The following is a 21332-nucleotide window of genomic DNA, read 5'->3' as shown; positions in this document are numbered from 1 at the left end:
GTTAATGTTAAAAAGAATGGCACCCAGTTTTTCAATAAATAGGAAAACGAGAGCTTGTTATGCTAGTATCTTAACCAGTCGATTTCACAATGTGGTGGCAGTTAAAATCATGTGTATCATTTCAAAAATAAATATTCATTTAAACAGAAAAAGCATGGACTTGTGAAAATATTACTATGTCCATCAAATAAAATCCTGAAATTAGAAATCAAATTGTACCCAGGTTTCAATTTGATCAGTGTTGTTATGGCGAGCACTGTGGTGTTGTTTTGTGTGCCAGTCTGGCAGTCAAGCGTGAATTTATCTCACTGTTTCTGTTGGGCGAAAACAAAGCGACGGAAGAGGGAGGCATCAATTAGCTAAGCTACTCCTGGGGAAAAATAAAAACATTGGAAACTAATGAGTGTATTGAGTTTACCCGCTGTTATATAATTTATATCTTGTTAAGTCATCCATCACCTCCCAGCATAGCTACAAGTGTGAGACAGTGTTGCTATTGCTAGTGGAAAAAGTATCTTAAAAGTGTGAGTCTCTTATAATGCAGTTGATTGTTCATCGTAACTGCTGTTCTTCATCACACCAAATGTTAATCATACGTACTGCTAGTATAAACACCCAATTATTCCATTAATCCTTCATTTCATGCATATTTTAACCCAACGTTTCTGAACTGATGCTTTTGACGTGGGAAAGGATGCCTTTCAGTAGAAAGCCATGTCTGAAGCTCTTCTCTATGGGCTCTGCTGTGACTCAGAGAGGCTTAGGAGGATGTGGTCCTCTGACTCAAACATGAGCTGCCAATGCTTCTGTACTCACCCACACATTGTCTCACCCCCACAACGCGTCCGCCAAGAGCCCCACTCACAATCCCTGGTTCTTTTTCTCCTGGAAAACATCCCCCCCACGCTGCTACTTGTTCGTGGCAGTGGTGGAAAAAGTACCCAATTGTCATACTTGAGGAAAAGTAAAGATACCTTAATAGAAAATGACTCAAGTAAAAGTGAAAGTCACCCAGTAAAATACTACTTGAGTAAAAGTCTAAAAGTATTTGGTTTTACATATACTAAAGTATCAAAAGTAAATGTAATTGCTAAAATATACTTAAGTATCAAAAGTAAATGTATAAATAATTTCAAATTACTTATATTCTAATAATCAGACGGCGGGATTTTCTAGTTTTTTTAATTAACGGATAGCCAGGGGAACACTCCAACACTCAGACATAATGCTATTTGTCCAAGAAGGAGAGTGATGGAGTGCTGCATCAGATGACCTGGCCTCCACAATCACCCGACCTCAACCCAATTGAGATGGTTTGGGATGAGTTGGACCGCAGAGTGAATGAAAAACTGCCAACAAGTGCTCAGCATATGCGGGAAATCCTTCAAGACTGTTGGAAAAGCATTCCTCATGGTTGATTGAGAGAATGGAAGGAGTGTGCAAAGCTATCATCAAGGCAAAGAGTGGTTACTTTGAAGAATATAAGATACAAAATCTATTTTGATTGGTTTAACACTTTTTTGAGTACTACATGATGTGTTATTTACTAGTTTTGATATCTTCACTATTTTTCTACAATGTAGAAAATAGTAAAAATATAGATAAACCCTTGAATGAGCAGGTGTGTCCAAACTTTTGACTGGTACTGTATTTTCAGTGTACCAAATAACTTTCTTTAGAGTTGAAGTGAGAATGACCACAATAACCTCTGCCCCCATCCCTACTGCTCCTTGTATTGAAGCTCTGTACTCAGCTCCTCAACATCATCATCAGTCTATACCAGTGTTTCCCAACCCTGGTCCTCGAGTATCCAAACAGTACACATTTGTATTGTAACCCTGGACAAGCATACCTGATTCAACTTGTCAGCTGGTTGGGAAACACTGGTCCATACTTCTGACACGTAATGTAGTAGCGTGTAAACAGTCCCTCTCTCTGTCTGCATGACCAGTTGTCTTGATCCCATGGTCCAGAAATTTGCTCTCGCTCCCTATCTGTTAAAGGAATTCTATTTCCTATATGTTTATCAACCAATTCAATTAAAACACTCTGCCCATATATAAGAATTTGTAAGATACTTATAAGCATAAAATGGACAGAAACCAGTCTCAAAATCAATCAATCAATAGCGTTATTCTCGAGAGTACTGAATCATAGTACAATTTACATCAGGTTATATAATAAAGATGATGTCATAGGTTTTAATGTCCATCCTCCTCTAGAATACAATGGCAATACAGTTCACAGCCTCATTACGTTGTCTGCCACCTGTTAAACTATCTGCAACCAACCCGTTGTCTGAAGATAACTCCATTCTTTCTAATAAGGAACACATTATATTCAGCATTATGATTATAATAAGTTTCATTCATACAGTAACATCTAAGTCAAATGTATACATATTTTAGTCATTAAACACAAAAATCCCGTAACACTATCCCTCACCCAAAACCCACTCAAATGTCTGAATTTTAACCTCTCTTCTATTTCCTTATTTGTGTACCCCACATCCTTATTTGGAATCACTATTTAATGAAGAGCGTCATTATCAACCTTAAGTATTACATTTAGCTTCTGAGGGAGACTGGCTGGCTGGAGGAGCAGTCTTGTAGGAGGGGATGAGAGAGTAGCGATGGGGGCTCTAGCATCAGCCCCATCCTCTTCTCCTTTTCTTCCAGCACCAGCCACAAGCCCAAGCCCCAGCTCTAGCTCCAGAGATGCTGAGTGCCCTTGTGATAAGGTGTGAGGCCTGTCTGCCACTGACTGACAAGCCTGCTCTTGCCATGCCAGTGCCTGGCGCTCGATAAGGGAAAATGTCAGCGTGATTTTGGAAAATGTCATTTATCTCGGCTCTCTAGCCGTGTCTGTAACCCAGACTGATTATGGTTTGTGGAAATTTATATCATTCCGGGGTGCCTTGTGAAATAGTAGAAATGTTGTGTTTTTCAGTAAGATAGTAGTGCTTAATGTCCCTTTGGTGATAGTCTGTTAATATTGTAATTGCTTTGATATAGCCTAGTTCTCTGTTATTGTGCTTTAAAATCTGAATACACTAACCACTCTATATTCTGCTGAACTTAATCATGTATTACAAACCATCAAAGTGTTCGGTGCACAGAGGCGTTCAGATTGGGGGATTCACTTGATACTGAGACAAAGGTTTCCCGTATTGGTGATGCTACGCAAGATCTGTGAGTTGAAGAGTGTGTTTGTGATGTGTAAGAAAAAGCCCCCAGATTCAAGTGCCAATCTCTTAGTCTTTGTCAAAGCGTCTGTGTGGGCTGTTTGCTTGTATTATTTAGAAAAACAATCCTCTCCGAAGATGAGTGGGTTAACAGGAACCATTAATTGGTTTAGCATGATTCGTATGCACTCAAGTTCCGGCTTAGCTTCAAGGCTGAAAATGCTTGTATTCACATGTATTCAGAAGCCACTGCGTACTTTTCCCAGGAAATGATCTCACTGTGAAGATAGACTGTTTAACATTGCTTGTAAGCCTTAGGTTTTGATTTGTGGGTCTAAGATGAAGCAGAGTTTGTACTCACGTCATCACTTTTAATGTTGGATTCAAAAACCCAAGCTGTCATATATTATTCAACGAGTTTTCCTATTTTCTCTGAAGCACTACACCATACTACCTCTGGTTTCAGCTTGCTTCTAGCATCCATTCAATTCACTGGCTACTGTATATTATTCAGTACTGTATGTGTTTCCGCCATGTAGTTGACTCAAAGTGACATTTGTGGGACACACTGATAAAGCAATTCTTCCTGCTGCTTAGACCAACTCCATAGGACTGAACAGAAATTCACCATTACTTGCGTTCCAATTTTTTGGAGAGACCATGGCTGCCTTTGTGATCTGCAATGCAGGCTCGGAGTAGTCCCAGACAGAAAGAAGTGTCTTTAACAGACAGAAAGAAGTGTCTTGGCAGCCCCACAGAAGCCTAGTGAGTATGTTGTCTCTCGCTCTTAACCAAATGTATTGCCAGTCTGTCCGTGATACCCTAACAAATTTAGCAGGCCCACGATTCCCAACATAATTGTCAAATCGACGCACCTGTGAAGATCACCCTGCTCAAGATAAATTTGAGGTTGGCGTGTTCGGCTTTACTTTATAAATATTTTTATTACAATGTTGTCTCTATTTGGGCGAGGGGTTGGCTGCAGGATGAGCATTCTCCTCACATGAAGTGCAGTGGTGAAAGCCATGATAAATTGCACTCTGTTGACACCTTCATTGGGTTATTTATGGCTCATTAATTGAACTGAAAAGGAGAGTTGTAGGCACAGCGGGGGAGCCGGACTGCGCTAGGCCTCCATGGCACTGCCTCGCAGTGGCCCACAGGGCTGGGAGGAGAGGGGAGAGGAGAAGTGGTGTCCTATTCTCACGTCTGTCTGTCTGTTTCCTATTTGCTGGGGAGAAGAGTGAGAGAACACACTTGTCAGGGGCGGGCAGGAAAACAAGGAAGACAACCATGAAAAGGCGGCCCCCACCCAGCCCCTCTCACATATAAGCTCCCTCCTTCAAAACCTGAAAGGGTTTCTTATTTTAATCTCCTCCTGTGTATTATTTTAGTCCACGGAGTGCTTTAATCATCTTGTGGTTTGTATTGTAAGGGACTGAATGCACTGTTCATATTTTAGAGCTCGGAATCAAGAAGAACATAGCTGCAAGATATTTTTTCATTAACATAAATGTTTTCTATGATATTAATTCAGTAGGCTTATTCATTCCATGATGTGACATTGCATTATGAGCTGGTGTACACAAATGTAGGATATGCTACAAGCATGCCTATAAAATAAAATGCCCCCTCTTTTGATATCTCTACAATCTCCAAACKAAGGTTAAAATTCCCCAAGGAGAAAAGGGTCACTTCAGATTTGAGCTCAGAAACACACTTGATTAACAAGTGGATTAACAATGCTTGATTAACAAATGGATTAGCAATGCTCGTTTCATGGAAGGGTGTACCTCAAAGGCTGACTGGACTGGGTGCCCACGAGGTACAGTAATGAGTCCTTTCTTCCTGAGAGCACTGACAGACATGTCAACCTGATCATTTTCTCATTTTTGGTGCTCTGTCAACCTGATCATTGTTCTCTATCTATCTTTCTCTATATCTCTCATTCTCTCATCGATTCCCTCTCTGTTTCCGGTGATTGGGTTTAGCATTATTTCTTCACCAAGGGTTTGTTACACTAGGTCAGTGTTCATGCTGCAGGAATAGACTAATTACGTTCAGAGTTGTAGGACTATGTCTGCATAATTGCACATTTCTTGTGTATACTACTGTAGATATGTCCCATCACGACTAGCTGGGTTCTGATCCACAGGACCAGAGCAGGAACTTGTTAGTTTGTGTCAGTAGATTTTGTCAGACTCTACGTCCCAACGTGTGTCCATGTCCTTGAACTCTAAGTGCTTAGGCTCATCCAGCCCTTAGGCTCATCTCAATCCTGTCACAGCTGCCAGTCAGCTCTCAGTGACGTCCATGTCCTCTAACACTTTATGTCTCTCAACACTCAGCCCTCAGTGTCTCTGTGAGAGAGGGACATGTCTGGACCTGTCTGTCACACATGACTCACCCACAGTTGGGCTGCGATGGGGGCCATTCTCTTTCTAAGCACCAGGGTGTCTTCCAGAGAGGCTTTTAGATATTGTTTTTCAGTCTGGACCGCTATTGTATCACAGTGGACCACTAACGTTCCTATCTTCTCCCTCCATGCTTTTTAAAAATTATTTTGATCCTGCAAGCTGACAAGCGATAGTAATCTACACTTCAATTAGATCGCACTACTCATCAGATGCTATCTTGTGTGCTGGAGATAGAGTGAGTGTGCTTTGAGGCAGCACAAGTGTCACTGTAAAATAGGACCTTGGTATTACTGTGAGAGCTACCCCTTTAGTGTGTGTGTGTCTGAGTGAGAGGGAGACTGCTTGACTGAGTTTCAGTAAAGCATATAGGCCTTTTCAGTTAAGTATCTGCAAAACAAATGATGCTGTTCTTTTTAAATGTTGTGCTTTTTTTACGGCAACGATTGTCTCTTCGTCCCAAACAGACCCACTACTAGAGCATAGTCTATTGTGTATTTTTATCATATGTTCAATCAGTCACAGAAATAGATTGTTAGGAAGGCAATGTAAAATAATAGTTTGCTTGCATTGTCCAAATTATTAATTGTGTTTTAATTTCTCTCTGTTTTTCCTCTGTGATGTTGTGTGCTGTGCCTCCCTGCTTTCTGAACCTCATCATGTACTAAAGGTAAGTGTCGTATTGCCCGTCTCATAAGTCAGCACTCATTTAGTTACTGAAAAAGAGATGTATGGAATCAGAACTACTCACTTTCTAAATGTACATTCGTAACATTTTGTACACTCATAACATTGACACCAAATATGTACTTCTGTGTAGGTGGACTCACGAACAAGCAAGGTAAGTGTACTACATATCATAACTGTGTGTCAGTCTGCATCAAAAAATAACTGTTTTAGTCTCTAACAAAATAACCAAATGACCATATTTATGTAAAAGAAAATTAGGAAAAATACTTCATATTCCTCCATTTGGTATTTGGTTAGGCAGTCTGTTCCCTTGCTGCTGTTGCCAGGCAGTCACACAGAGCAGAGCTACAGTTCCAGTGTTCTTCCACTGAGTGGCAGGTATTTTGTTCTAATACTGGCCACCCGCTAACACAGGCAAATCAAGATGGATGGGTAGATTTCATAGTTTTATTATCCCTTAATGTGCAGTTATACAGTGACAGAGAACTCTCCTGGAAGAGGACAGGCCAATGTTTGAGAATTGAGCAGGCAGGAGATAGCATTCTCCAGGCACAGCCATTTAGTTCCATCAGGGAGGGAGCCTGCGATGAGATGCCATGGCAGGCAGGCAGTCTCAGGTTGTCTACACTTGACACTTACATACAACTCCTGCTATCAGAATACGAAGATCGCATTGAAAAGACAGGTCTAGATGCACGAAAGTTGTTGCATTGTATTGTGGTCAGATTGAGTTCAGATCTGGCTGACCACTTCAGGAGGTGGTCAGGGATGCATTATGTGCGGATTTCTTCTCAGTCTGGAAGCAACCAGGCTACCGAAAGCGCATACAGAGGGAAACGTCATCAGCACTCCTCCCACACGTCTCCAGAAAACCTGTTTTGGGACCAAGAGTCACCTTTTCATCATAACGTTGGGGGAAATGTGTTCCTAGCGTGTGAGGAATGTGTTTGCTGGCCTCCTAGCTAATATAAAAAAGAAACACATTTTGTGTTATGCAAACGTGTTATGCTAACACGTTTGCAATCGCTTTAGCATTGCTTGCTAGCTTGCTGACTAGCTACGGAGGTTGTCTGGCTAGTTAGCTACTGCCATCAGTTGTTGTTGTGTTATTGTAATACTTTGCCTACTCTGCCGTTTGTAGAATGCATACTGACATTTTAATATAGCGTGGAAAAAGGGAATCCGGACACAGTGGGGACACGGTAGACACATTTAAATGTAGATGTAGATGCATAATGCTTTCGGAATTCCATGATCAGAATTCCATGATCAGAACTCTATGATCAGAACTCTGTGATCAGAACTCTGTGATCAGAATACTAAAGCTGCATGAACTGTCTAGTCTAGAATTAGCCTCAGGTAGGCAGTAGGCACAGTGCCCTGGCCTCCCCTGCAGCCACAGCTGTGAACATATCAAGGAAAAGGGATAGCAAACAATTTATTGCCTAAATCCTTCTTTCCACTACGCTATATCTGACTGGGTAAATAACTTTATTTTGAGTTAATGTGGACCCAGTGACTCAGACTTGAGCACTGTGGCGTCTGTGACACGTTGATAACAATGGCCATGACGCAACTGAGTGATGGAGGTGCAACCCATAATACTTTGCCAATACTTTGCGGCACCATCTGGTGATTGTGCTTCTCTCTCTCTCTGTCGCTCGCTCTCTACTTCCCACTTATTTCTGTGGAGAGGAGTGCCACTCGACATGGAACAATAGCTCTCCTCTCATCACTACAAGGTGTTTTGTTGTCCTTTTAAATTCACATCCCACTAGGCACAGACATCAATTCAACGTCTATTCCACACTGGTGTAAGGTCATTTCATTGGAATTTCGTGAAAACAATGTTGATTCAACCAGTGTGTGCCCAGTGGGATGTCAGGTCTCAAGTAGTTGCTCTTCTCCCACCTGTCAGTAATAATTTGTCCTCTTGTTCGTTCAATGATATTATTATATGGTGAGACTGATTAGCAGCCATGTAAGGGACAGGATAGTTCTAAAAAGACAGGATAATTCTAAAAAGACAGGATAGTTCTAAAAAGATGTCAGGGAGGTGTGCTTCAACTAGATACTAAAGCACAATACCCTTCCCACAATGTGAACATGTAAACAGATATTCCTGTATTTGTTAATCAAACAGAATAAGAATAATACTGTACTAGACAGTCCATTTGGGAGGGAGAGATGGGGATGGAAATGGGTTCTCTGACTTTGTTAATATGTCACCCGCTGATACAACTGTAAATGTTGGAATAACTAAGAAAATTGGGAAAATCTGAATATATTTAGCGGCAAATTTCAAACCAGGATGTATGCAGTGAGGGTCTCAGCAGCACATTGCTGTCTAAATGACTGGTTATTGACAGACCTTCAGCGTCATGGGTTTCGCGTGTTCTTTGAATCTGTGGTACTCCAGCAAATGTGATCCTCTCTGATGCTGCTATTTGAACTTATTTTGATGTCCCTGAGCATTAAGAGAAGTGACAGCTTACAAATAAATACATAATTATCACATCTGAAAGATGCCGTCCCRAACTTTATTTGCATATGGAACACTTTGAGGGATGGGGCTGATACACCGGAGGGTCTGGCAGACTCTGGCAAAGTGGCTGCTGTCGTCTCTCTCATCAGCCTTTGGGTCTTTCTCAGAAACCCACCGAAAAAGAGAGAAGCAGAGACCGTATAGCAAGAAAATACTGCTCTGTTCAAAAAGTCTAAATAGGCAGGACTGACTAAGGTTCAATGGAGTACAAAGAAAACTGAAGGACAAGATTGTTCCCATTGTGTTTTCACCATGTATTTCCCCACAGAGCAAGGCCTGCCAAGGCCCTGCAGGCTTCATTTCACCCCCTCAAAACGCAACATCTTTCTTTGAGTGTTCTGAAGATAGGAACACAATGACTGCCTGTAGAAGTTCATCTTATTTCTACCTGGGAACACAAAAGACTAATCATGGCCATCACAAAAGCCTTGTTCCTGTCTCACAGTGTGTGATAAGGCAGGCTCAGGCAGCATAAAGGCTCTCCAGAGAGCAGAGAGAGGCAGACCGACAGGAAGGAGAATGGGCCTAGGCCAGACCTAGGATTACCTCTTTCCTGTGTGGGGTGAACCTATAGGACCACCCTTATGTCCTGTGCTGTCAGTAGAGGGCAGGTTTAGGACACAGAGCAGACAGGTATTATATAGGAACATCTCTATTTTTTTTTTTATGAGAACATCGCCCAGACTTTGGCTATGTATATTTTATTTGTAATGCATGTCCCAATCTTTAGTTTGATATAGACTAATAGTCCAACGCTGAAGCAACAGCCTGGCTGTCTATAGGAGATACTACAATGCCAGTGGATTAGAATTACTGCTGAATGTGTATTGGATGTCCTTTGCTGCCCCACATCCTCAGTGAGACACTGCCACATGGATGGCACTGTGGAAAGGGGTCATGTTTATCCAACATTGAACCGTTAACAGCTAACCTTTTACCCGTAAGGCAGAAGTAGTGGCATCTGAGGATTGTTTTTGGTAGCTTCTCTCTTCTGCTCCACCTTCTGAACAGATATCCATATCCCCCTCTGAGGCTCTGCCACGGTACCTCCCCCTAAAGGTGCAGCTAAAGCTCATCTAATTGGTCGCTGTGCTTTAATTAGCACGTCGCGTTTGCATGTCTGCCATTAGAAATTCAAATGGGGTGGAGTGATAGCTGATATTTTCTCCTCTCGCCGGAATCCTTCCCTGTCTGATTCATCTCATCTTAATTTCCCCAGATCCTGTTTTTAAAGTTTTATTTAGGGTGTCATTTATTTAACAAGGGATTATTTATTTAGTGCATCAAATCATTCCTGAATAAATATTTATATGGTCTCCACTTCTGGTTTTCAAGCCACTGTAATGAGTGTTGTTGTTGGGTGTTCAGGGGAATAACAAGACTGGTTTTCAAAGTGAAAAGTCCTTTGAATATATTCTAACTTAATTACTTTGAATCTATTATCAGAGTTGATGCTCTGATCATAGTGTAATTGGAGGTATATTATGGAGACCGGCTGCAGTGATGGTAATTTATTTTGCTGTTGATATTAATTTGAATGATAATGAATGATTCATGTCACGGGGTGCTGTGTGTAAACATGTCCTTGTGTCAACTCCTGCACTGATGCACTCTGTGATTCCTATTTGACCAAATTCTCTTAATCCCCAAAGAAAGCTTAGCCATTTTAGCCTAATGCCCCCTTGTCTCTGCATTTGGTTTTTACCAACTTTGTGTAATGGTGGATTATTAAAGAGGCGGATGATCATTAAAACACCACTGTCCTCAGGCCTTGAACCAGTCAGGCCCTCACAGTTTACAGCACTGTGRTTGCCACTGGTCCAGCTGGGCATGATGAGCCACACCACTGCGTTTCCATACATCCAGCCTTATTAAGAGACGCTGCAGGCGATACAATATTGTAGCAGGAACAGAACAGAGCCCGGCAGACAGGCAGCGAGGCTGGTTAGCTCTTGAACCAGGGAATGCCTCTCTCCACTAGAACCCCCAACCTAAGATCCTAATGACTAACCACAATGAGGAGGGATGGGGAAGAAGAGGCTGATTTGTTCTGCATTCTAAATATGGCCTGTAATCTTTATTCCTCTGAGTACCTTATTAAAAGTGAAAGGAAGATGAAATCCCACCACCCGGGCCATCCTTTCTGCTGTTTATTAGAGGGGCTTTTCTCTGTTAATATTGAGGTTATGGTAACCTTAGCCATGATAGATGCATCTTGTGACTTCAGGTAATAATAGCAATGATGGATTCACACCTGAACCCTGGAGGTGTAATCTAGCAGGATGGAAAAGATAAAGTGGCAGGGAGCTTCTGAAAGATACATGCAGGCACAGGCAGATCGGATCCAGGAGTGCTGTTTATCATCGGCTAGACAACACTGTGTTGTCAGAATTTATGATGCTTCACCTAGTCTCTAATTCATCATTCATTAACTACTATTTTCTCTACTGAATCCATCTCTATTTATCAGTTTTATCAGTGACGTTTCTTTGATAATATATGTATATATATATATACATAATATATATATTTATATTTATTTTTTGAGGGCTGTTAGTGTGAGGATTGTTAATTAAGATTTAAAGTGTCAGTCCACTATTGTATTAGGAAATTAATATTGTTAGTATACCACGTAATTTACATCACGTTGTGATGGCCTTGCTCGTTCGTAGAATACTTTTTGTGTCGCTGCATGTGCAAAGAAAATACAAATAAAATGGATAACTAAAATCCGAGAGAATGCGATCAGGATATTTAAATTCTAGACGTGTGCATTCTTTAGCATTCTGTTAGTCCACTAATGAAGCTCAGAGACAAGTGAATATTTTGTTCCAGCCCCACACCTTTCCTGTTTTTGAGATGCACAAGGTGGCAGAGCTATTATTCCATTAGCAGCTAATTAATGAAGCTAATTTGTGTAACTGTTATTAAGCCCTTTGAAAGATTGTTTGTCTTCAGATGAAGTGAAATGCATCCCTGAAGCCGTCCATTGTGGCAGATAGATTAAAAGGGCAATAAGGCTCTTTGAAAAATGTTATTTTATGGGCGGTAATTTTTCACCGTACCTCAGGGGCAGTGATGACAGGGAAACACTGCAGTCCTTCTTCATGTTGAGATTCTTTTTTTGTTGTTGTCAAAGTACCAGGGGAGAACACTAAGTGTGATTTATTCATCCCTTGACCAGTAAAAGGTGTCAGCCAGGTGAAAATGGATGTTGGGAGAGTATTGACAGGAGAAATGGCCATGCAGTTGTCCTGCCCCGTCACACAAGATAGAGAGAGCGGGGGATGTCTCCTCTGCTGTACCTCACTGTGTGCGCTTTGCAGGAGGCAGTTACGCTAATACACAGATCCTGAATAGTAGTACATTTTTGCATTTATTTTACTTGGTTGCTACAGTATATGTTATGTCCACTCTCACTGTTGGATAGTTCTGATTTATCTCAGGAACAATTGACATGTTTCTATTCCTTATATACGTAAGCCATCCTCTCTGCATTTCTATATGATATTATACTGTAATTTTCATTTGTGGCCGTTGCATAACAGTATCCTGGAGCGCATTGGATACATCTCAGACGCAGACGGCGATCTGATTTCCCACATGAACAGATCAAATCGCCTCTTTTGTTCGCTGGTTCTATTTGGCAGTGTGGAGGGCTTTCCCTTATTGAGGAGGAGAAGGAGGATGAAGAAATGAAAAGCAGTGTAGCTTGTGAACAAACACCAGCATTTTTCCACAGGAGATGTTGCACAACATGAGCACTGTATGCCATTCCACGACTCTAGCTGCAAAAAGGGAAGAACATCTCCCTGGGATTTTATATTTAGCATTTGCTATGCTACAGTACTTATGAAATATTTCATAAATAATGTGAATATATTAGACAGGGAGAACAGTGTGGCACTGTCAAGTCATTGCATATGCACTGCCATAGCAACAAGATGTTCCGCCTTTATCTGTTTAGAGCCCATCATTCTTAAACTGTTGGTTGCCCACATTTCCCTTTTTAATCAGGGAGTGTTTGGGATACCCTGCAGCAGGGATCTAGATAAAAGGATTAACTCAGCCTCTACTAGTTAACCACGTTTACACCCAGCCAGCTAGACCCAAACACGTATGGATTTGCAATGCCTATTTCAATGTGTTTTAATCATGTCTCATTACGGATGTGAAACAGGTATACTGTAATAATGCAAGTCTCTCCTTGCATTAGCACAGAATTTGATATTGATTGTTCAATAATGATGATGTACTGATAGTGTTATTTTACATGGCTATCTATAACTTACACTAGTATAGCTTTACTTTAGTGGACAATAACATCATTCCTTGCCTGTGGTGTGTGTTTAATTCCTACATTATTGGGTTTTTGTATGAATAGATTCTGAGCTCAGAAACTTCAAAATGATATGGTGCAAGTTATGTGCCTATTTGTCATCAATATGTAATACTGCATCACAACTTTTAGTTCCTACACACACATTTGAGTTCTCCTTTTAATATATATTTTTTTAATTTGATAATTATAGTAATCTAAGTACTGTAACATGATAACTTTTTTGATATMTTTTTTTWMATTTATCAACATGTCTCAATGTTGAAATTGGTATTAGGTCAAATCCATTGTAAATCACAGTGATTCCTCTCCTTTCCAAAATCTCCATCCACAAATTCTGCATTCTAAAACTCAATCTGCCAGTGATCTGTCAAGCTCCTGAAATTCTGAATTAAATTAAATCCATGACTAAAATAGTGTAACTATAGTGACAATTTCATTAGCAACACACTTATAAGTCAGGTTTTGAAATATGAAAACAATAAATACTGTATAGCGTTTCAATATAGTTCATAGTGAGGCATTGATTACCCTGTTTAAAATGACAACCTAGTGAAGAGAAACTGTAAGTTAAACCTAAACCAAAGTGTTTTCTAAGAGTAGATAGAGTTGTGTCATTGCTGAGGCCCTCCAGATGTCTTCATGAGTGGTTCCAGAGCCTTAGAGTCTGCAGGCAGTACATTATGCTTGCCACATACAGGACCCCTGGTTGGATAGCACAGACTAGCAGAGTAGAACTGGCTCCTTTGTCACTACTGTTAGCATTACCGAGAGATATTTGCATATATTTCTCTGAGAAGCATTAAAGGAATACAAAAAAAAGACTAATTCACTATTGAAATTCTCCCTTTCAAGATTAAAAGAGTTCCATTAGAAAAGTATGACTGTTCATGTCGCTTTTATTTCATTTCTCTGTCACTGTCCCCCCTCCTTTTGTGGAAGGCTTTGATTATCCTCCAGGTTGGAAAAAATTGGAAATAGGAAAAAGTAACAGCTGCCACTGGTACTAATGGCCCAGCGTTGTCCGGGTTAGGGGATGGTTTGGCCAGGGTAGGCCGTCATTGTAAAATAAGAATTTGTTCTTAAATGACTTGCCTAGTTAAATAGAGGTTCAATAAAATTAAAATGGCACCTGCCTTTCATGGCAGAACTCCGTTGTTATTTTTATTAATTTTGTCTAACTCTCATGGTAGCACTGAGGAAACAATGAATCGAACAAACTCAGTTGAGGCTCACGATACTTGAGTTGGTTCCTCGTATCAGAAAACGTCAGCCATATTAGTGGCTCTAGGGTACAGGTAATAATCTCATATTGAAAATGTTCCTCAAAATTATGAGTGATTGGAAAATACACCAAGACAACATCTTCAATGATTACTTGATTTTCTCAAGGAAAACACTGTTTTGAAAGGTAAGAACTGAGACTAAATGTAAGGTTACTTATYTGGCTTTGGAATGCCTGACATGTTTATTTGCTTTGTGTTAAAGGCCCAGTGGAGTTTCCCCCTCCCCACTCAGACCACTCCCATACTAAATTCTTGCTTGAGAAATTGCTCTTTGCTAAGAAGCTATTTTTGTTTCTTTTTGACCATGTTAATTGAAAACAATCACAGTAAGGTACTTAACTGTTACCCAGAAAGGATTTTATTTTGAGATAAAAACGGATGCATTGGACCTTTGATACGAATTCAATTTTATTATTGTAATTTTACATTTTAGTTAATTCATAATGGTTTATGGAATTTCGTAATATTCTATAGGTAAATGAATATCTAACGATTAGCCTACATTTATGATGTAGGTCCCGTGTGGCTCAGTTGGTAGAGCATGGCGCTTGCAACGCCAGGGTTGTGGGTTCATTCCCCACGGGGGGACCAGGATGAATATGTATGAACTTTCCAATTTGTAAGTCGCTCTGGATAAGAGCGTCTGCTAAATGACTTAAATGTAAATGTAAAAAATGATTTATTTTTATTTAGTTCTTAACCCCTTACACTCGTTTCTAATTTCAGGGAAATTATGAACATGCCCAGGTTTAACCACCTACTACTCAGTAAATATGAGATGTATATTCACAAACATGATATCAATTGTAAGCGTACACTAGAGATAATGAGGAAACACTCAGGACTTAAGTGAGTGTTACAGAATCCGAATGAAAGAGAAGCAAACACAATTCCACGAGTTGTTTTTTTACAACAGTGTAATCTTCTACAACATATTCTTCTGACAATTCTTGACAACGCTATATGGAATGACTACAAATGTATTCAACAACTTGCCAATAATATTGGTGCCAAACATTAGGTTGATAAATCAAAAGACTGAAGAGTTCTAAAGGTTAGAGTGAATTGAAGGACCTGGATCTCCAGATGGCCTTTCCAAAGTCCATAACCAACTATTTGGGTGGAAAAAAAAAAAAAAAAAAAACTACAATGAAAATAATACATTTTTGTGACCAACTTTTAATTTGATATATTTAGTCATTTTTACCTGGGGGTTGCAGGTACAGATATTTTTCCTTTCAGATTTTCCTTTCAGATTTTTACATATATATTGTTGTTGTACAACAACAAAGACATGCATACGAAGATAGAAATGATCATAGTAGAGATTAGTAAATGTTTTTTATTGTATGTAAGGAAAAGGAAAAAAAGACCACCCCACAACCTCCCCCCTGACTAAAAAAAAGATCAACAAAAAGAAAATACATTATTTCCACAATATTTGGAATACATTTCCCAATTGAGTCTTATGTACCATTTCCAATGTTTGTAAATGTTATAAAACTACAGACTCAGAGCTTCAAAATTATATATCATACCCTGCAGTTGGGGAAAACATGGTCAAGTTAGGCTTATTTGAAATGTGATAAACTTGTAGACAAGTACCAGAAAATCCCATTGAACGTTTTTCACACTTGCTCGATAGCGCTTTTTTTTGGATGCCCATTCGTCATTGTTCACACCCTCTTAAGCCTTAGCCCCACCCATATCTTTTAAGTATTCAGGTGAGGCCATGTGCTAAACTGGGTGATTAAGGTAGTGTATTAAACAAGTGGTGAAGGTAGTAGCCTACAATAGAAAAAAATACACCGGCCTATATCCTAACATGTTGTTCTTCACATTGTCTCTGGAAAACACACTATATACAGTGCCTTGCAAAAACATTCATCCCCCTTGGCGTTTTTACTATTTTGTTGTATTACAACTTGTAATTTAAATAGATTTTTTTTATTTCATGTAATGGACATACACAAATAGTCTAAATTGGTGAAGTGAAATAAAAAAAAAAWATATTTAAAAAAGAAAAAAAAGAAAAGAAAAGTGTTACGTGCATATGTATTCACCCCCTTTGCTATGAAGCCCCTAAATAAGATCTGGTGCAACCAATTTGCTTCAGAAGTCAACACCACTATGCAAGGGGCATCGCCAAGCAAGCGGCACCATGAAGACCAAGGATCTCTCCAAACAGGTCAGGGACAAAGTTGTGGAGAAGTACAGATCAGGGTTGGGTTATAAAAAAATATCAGAAACTTTGAACATCCAACAGAGCACCATTACATCCATTATGAAAAATGGAAAGAATATGGCACCACAACAAACCTGTCAAGAGAGGGCCGCCCACCAAAACTCACGGACCAGGCAAGGAGGGCATTAATCAGAGAGGCAACAAAGAGACCAAATATAACCCTGAAGGAGCTGCAAAGCTCCACAGCGGAGATTGGAGTATCTGTCCATAGGACCACTTTAAGCCGTACACTCCACAGAACTGGGCTTTACGAAAGAGTGGACAGAAAAAAGCCATTGCTTAAAGAAAAAAATAAGCAAACAAGTTAGGTGTTCGCCAAAAGGCATGTGGGAGACTCCCCAAACATATGGAAGAAGGTACTGTGGTCAGATGAGACTAAAATTGTGCTTTTTGGCCATCAAGGAAAACGCTATGTCTGGTGCTAACCCAACACCTCTCATCACCCCGAGAACACATCTCCACAGTGAAGCAGGGTGGTGTCAGCATCATGCTGAGGGGATGTTTTACAACGGCAGGGACTGGGAAGCTGGTCAGAATTGAAGGAATGATGGATGGGGCTAAATAATGGGAAATTCTTGAGGGAAAACTGTTTCAGTCTTCCAGAGATTTGAGACTAGGACGGAGGTTCACCTTCCAGCAGGACAATGACCCTAAGCATACTGCTAAAGCAACACTCGAGTGGTTTAATGGGAAACATTTAAATATCTTGGAATGGCCTAGTCAAAGCCCAGACCTCAATCCAATTGAGAATTTGTAGGAAAAATGCCAAGGGGRGTGAATACTTTTGCAAGCCACTGTATCAACTCAAACCACCCCCCAGACACATCTAGCTAAGTGGATGGGTCTCTATTGTCTAGACCTGTTTATTTTATTTTTTTACATTTTAGTCATTTAGCAGACGCTCTTATTCAGAGCGACTTACAGAAGCAATTAGGGTTAAGTGCCTTGCTCAAGGGCACCGACAGATTTTTTACCGTGTTGGGTCAGGGATTCAAACTTGCGAACTTTCCGTAACTGGCCCAACGCTCATAAAGCTAGCCTACCTGCCGCCTGTTCACATGTTCATGAACTAAACTCTGTAAAAAAAGAAACGTCCCCTTTTCAGGACCATGTCTTTCAAAGATAATTCTTAAAAATCCAAATAACTTCACATCTTCATTGTAAAGGGTTTAAACATTGTTTCCCATGCTTGTTCAATAAACCATAAACAATTAATGAACATGCACATGTGGAACGGACGTTTAGACACTAACAGCTTACAGACGGTAGACAATTAAGGTCACAGTTATGAAAACTTAGGACACTAAAGAGGCCTTTCTACTGACTCTGAAAAACACAGAGAAAGATGCCCAGGGTCCCTGCTTATCTGCATGAACGTGCCTTAGGCATGCTGCAAGGAGGCATGAGGACTGCAGATGTGGCCAGGGCAATAAATTGCAATGTCTGTACTGTGAGACGCCTAAGACAGCGCCACAGGGAGACCTGCAGGGACACCTGCACAGGATCGGTACATCCGAACATCACACCTGCGGGACAAGTACAGGATGGCAACAACAACTGCCCGAGTTACACCAGGAACGCATAATCCCTCCATCAGTGCTCAGACTGTCCGCAATAGGCCGAGAGAGGCTGGACTGAGGGCTCGTAGGCAGGTCCTCACCAGACATCACCAGCAACAACGTCGCCTATGGGCACAAACCTACCGTCGCTGGACCAGACAGGACTGGAAAAAAGTGCTCTTCACTGACGAGTCGTGGTTTTGTCTCAGCAGGGGCGATGGTTGGATTCGCGTTTATCGTCGAAGGAATGAGTGTTACCCAGAGGCCTGTACTCTGTACTCTGGAGCGGGATCGATTTGGAGGTGGAGGGTCCGTCATGGTCTGGGGCGGTGTGTCACAGCATCATCGGACTGAGCTTGTTGTCATTGCAGGCAATCTCAACGCTGTGCTTTACAGGGAAGACATCCTCCTCCCTCATGTGGTATCCTTCCTGCAGGCTCATCCTGACATGACCCTCCAGCATGACAATGCCACCAGCCATACTGCTCGTTCTGTGCGTGATTTCCTGCAAGACAGGAACGTCAGTGTTCTGCCATGGCCAGCGAAGAGCCCGGATCTCAATCCCATTGAGCACATCTGGGACCTGTTGGATCGGAGGGTGCCCATGCAGTTGGGCCATGCGCCTCTTCCCCGTCTATCGAACGTCAACAGTGGATCCAAGAAGGGCTCAGCCTATACTGTGGAGGGAAAGATCATCTACTCAGCCATTGCCCTGGTCGCCCCTCTACGTCTACCTCTGCTCTTGAGGAGGTTGCATCTGGAGGATAGGAGCAGGTCTTTTTTCTTCTACCTCTGGCGGAGGTTGTAGCTGGGGGATTGGAGCAGTTCGGTTTTCTTCTACCTCTGGCAGAGGTTGTAGCTGGGGGATTGGAGCAGTTCGGTTTTCTTCTACCTCTGGAGGAGCAGTTGGGGAAATGGAGCGGGCCCATTTTGTCTTGGGGGGTGTTCTTGGTTTCCAACACTCATCATCAGAGTCATCCCTGTGGGGAAGCAGTAGAAAAGAACAATGCAGTATATGCATATGGTTGGACTGAACTTCTATGGTTAGTTGACAACATTTTGTTACATATTTAGTTTTGCAAATAGGTGACGTGAAATAGAGGAATAATGTATTTGGGAAATTGCTTGCAATATGTTAAACAAATGAATGCTAAAATTACAATTAGCAAGACTATACCTTTTCTATTCCATTATTATTCTAAATACATTATTGCATACTTATCAATCAAATAGCCAATTCCCTGGAGGCAGGATTTTTGTAATTTGAGTCCATTTTCAACATTATTTGTGGAGCAGTTATTATTATTTTTAGTTCTTTTACCGCGTCCTTAAGCAATTTGTGTAGCAAAAACAAGATTAACATGCCCTTTTATAGGATCCACAGGCCTTGATCATGTAAGCAACCTTTGAAAGTTTATTTTCTTTACTATTCACCTGGCTATTTTATATGACACAAAATTCCAGTGTTCAGATTTCTTGCCGCTTTGAAAAGGAAAGATTAGTACATTTTTAATTCATGTTGGAAGGGCAAGGTGCATTCTGGAAAGGCTGGAGTCGCTATTTTCTATCCCAATGTAGTGAAATAAGGCTTATTTCTCTCAGGACGACCTAAACTATTGTTTCATGCCATGTCTATAATTGTAGATATCACGTTGCGTCTGTAAACTTCAACATTGTAAATGTGATATGTGTTGTAATACTGAAATATGAAATACATATTTGGACTGTCAGACCTGTGGTTTCCTTGTATGACATCAAAGCGGCATTTATTATTTATTTATATAATTCTCAACATATCATCCTTCAAAATACATTGAGTCCTCTTAGTTTACAGCACCTCCCTCACTCAAACAGCAAAACATTTCAAAAGTTGCCCAATTAGTGGAAGGGCCAAGGGCATCTTCTTGTCATGGGTGGTGTTACAGCGCTGTAGAGCTTAGGGCCTAAGCTCTGATGTCATATATAGTATGTTACTGTACAGCCACTGCGTTCCAATCTAGGCGCTTGTCAGTGTCCAAATCTGACATATTCAAGCCATATACGGGTACGAGTGTAAAGATCTACCATTGTGTTCAAGTTGTCTTATTCACCTTCTTCCCAATGTGTTTGTACATGGGCAGAGTGACTGTCAGTGAAGTACATGTGGCTAGGCTGATTCTGCCTCAGCGGTGCCACACACACACCTGGATGAGAGCATGTGAGAAGCACTCCTAGAGGAGGTGCCCACAATGCTTATCACTCTGACCTCAATTCAGGGAAGAGGGACAATTTCCCAAACAGCTGGGGATCAATCAAAGCCCACTTGAAATGGGCCACCTGCCACTTTTACATTAGGAAACATGCTGTTCAAAATGGGGCATTTTTACTATATTTTTTATTATTTTACAGGCAAAGTTGTCTCTTCATGGGTCCACAAGTGCCAAATGAATCACCCCCATGCCACATCCTCTCTCCTGGGATATGTAAGCTGCAGTGAGGAGGTAGAGAGGGCTAGGTGAAACTTTGGACTTAAGTCTAGGATTCTAGTCACCAAGTGAGGACAAGTAACAGTATTTATCTTTTAAACTTCTGCATGCACCATCCTCACTTACAAAAACATATTTAGTCCACGTCCAGTATCTGACTACAGGTTCTCATTTGCTTGACAGAGGGCCCAGTCTGACTGATAATGGCAGTAGCGGCTCCAGTTGTTGCAGTCTCTGACAGTAGAAAAGGTTTCTCTGGTGTGTCTCCTAGCCTCTGCTCGGGCTCAGAACTCCTCTCTTCCCTCCCTGCCGCTGAGTTAGGCTTGAGTCACTCCGCTCCCAGCAGGTGTCAGTGTAACATAGTTAGGAGGCAATACTACTGTCACTAAGACAAAGACTCCAATGTATTTTTAAGCCACACATATACTGTATCTGGGTTACCTGCACCATATGTTCCCCTTCCAGTTTGTCAGTAGAAGATACTTTCAAAGTACAGAGAAAGCTTAGTAGATTCAAAGCAAACAGGCATTCAACAGGTGCCATTGAAAACAGGTGCGGCAATTGCTGAGTGGGTTACCTTTGTCCTGCACCTGTACATTTGTATT

At 41.0% G+C, this 21332-nt stretch overlaps 1 protein-coding gene across 1 annotated transcript in view; it reads left to right on the top strand.

The window, feature by feature from the left end:
- Positions 1–21332, top strand: part of LOC111952413 (nuclear receptor ROR-alpha A-like) — a 271983-nt gene that overhangs the window by 82039 nt on the left and 168612 nt on the right. The window contains 1 exon segment of the mRNA XM_023971046.2: positions 6419–6439. Coding sequence (XP_023826814.1) covers positions 6419–6439 — 21 coding nt within the window.

The sequence above is a fragment of the Salvelinus sp. IW2-2015 genome, linkage group LG26 (assembly GCF_002910315.2).
Source record: "Salvelinus sp. IW2-2015 linkage group LG26, ASM291031v2, whole genome shotgun sequence".
Lineage (NCBI taxonomy): Eukaryota > Metazoa > Chordata > Actinopteri > Salmoniformes > Salmonidae > Salvelinus > Salvelinus sp. IW2-2015.
Note: the sequence above shows the minus strand (reverse complement) of the source record. Positions and strands in the feature narration are given on the sequence as shown.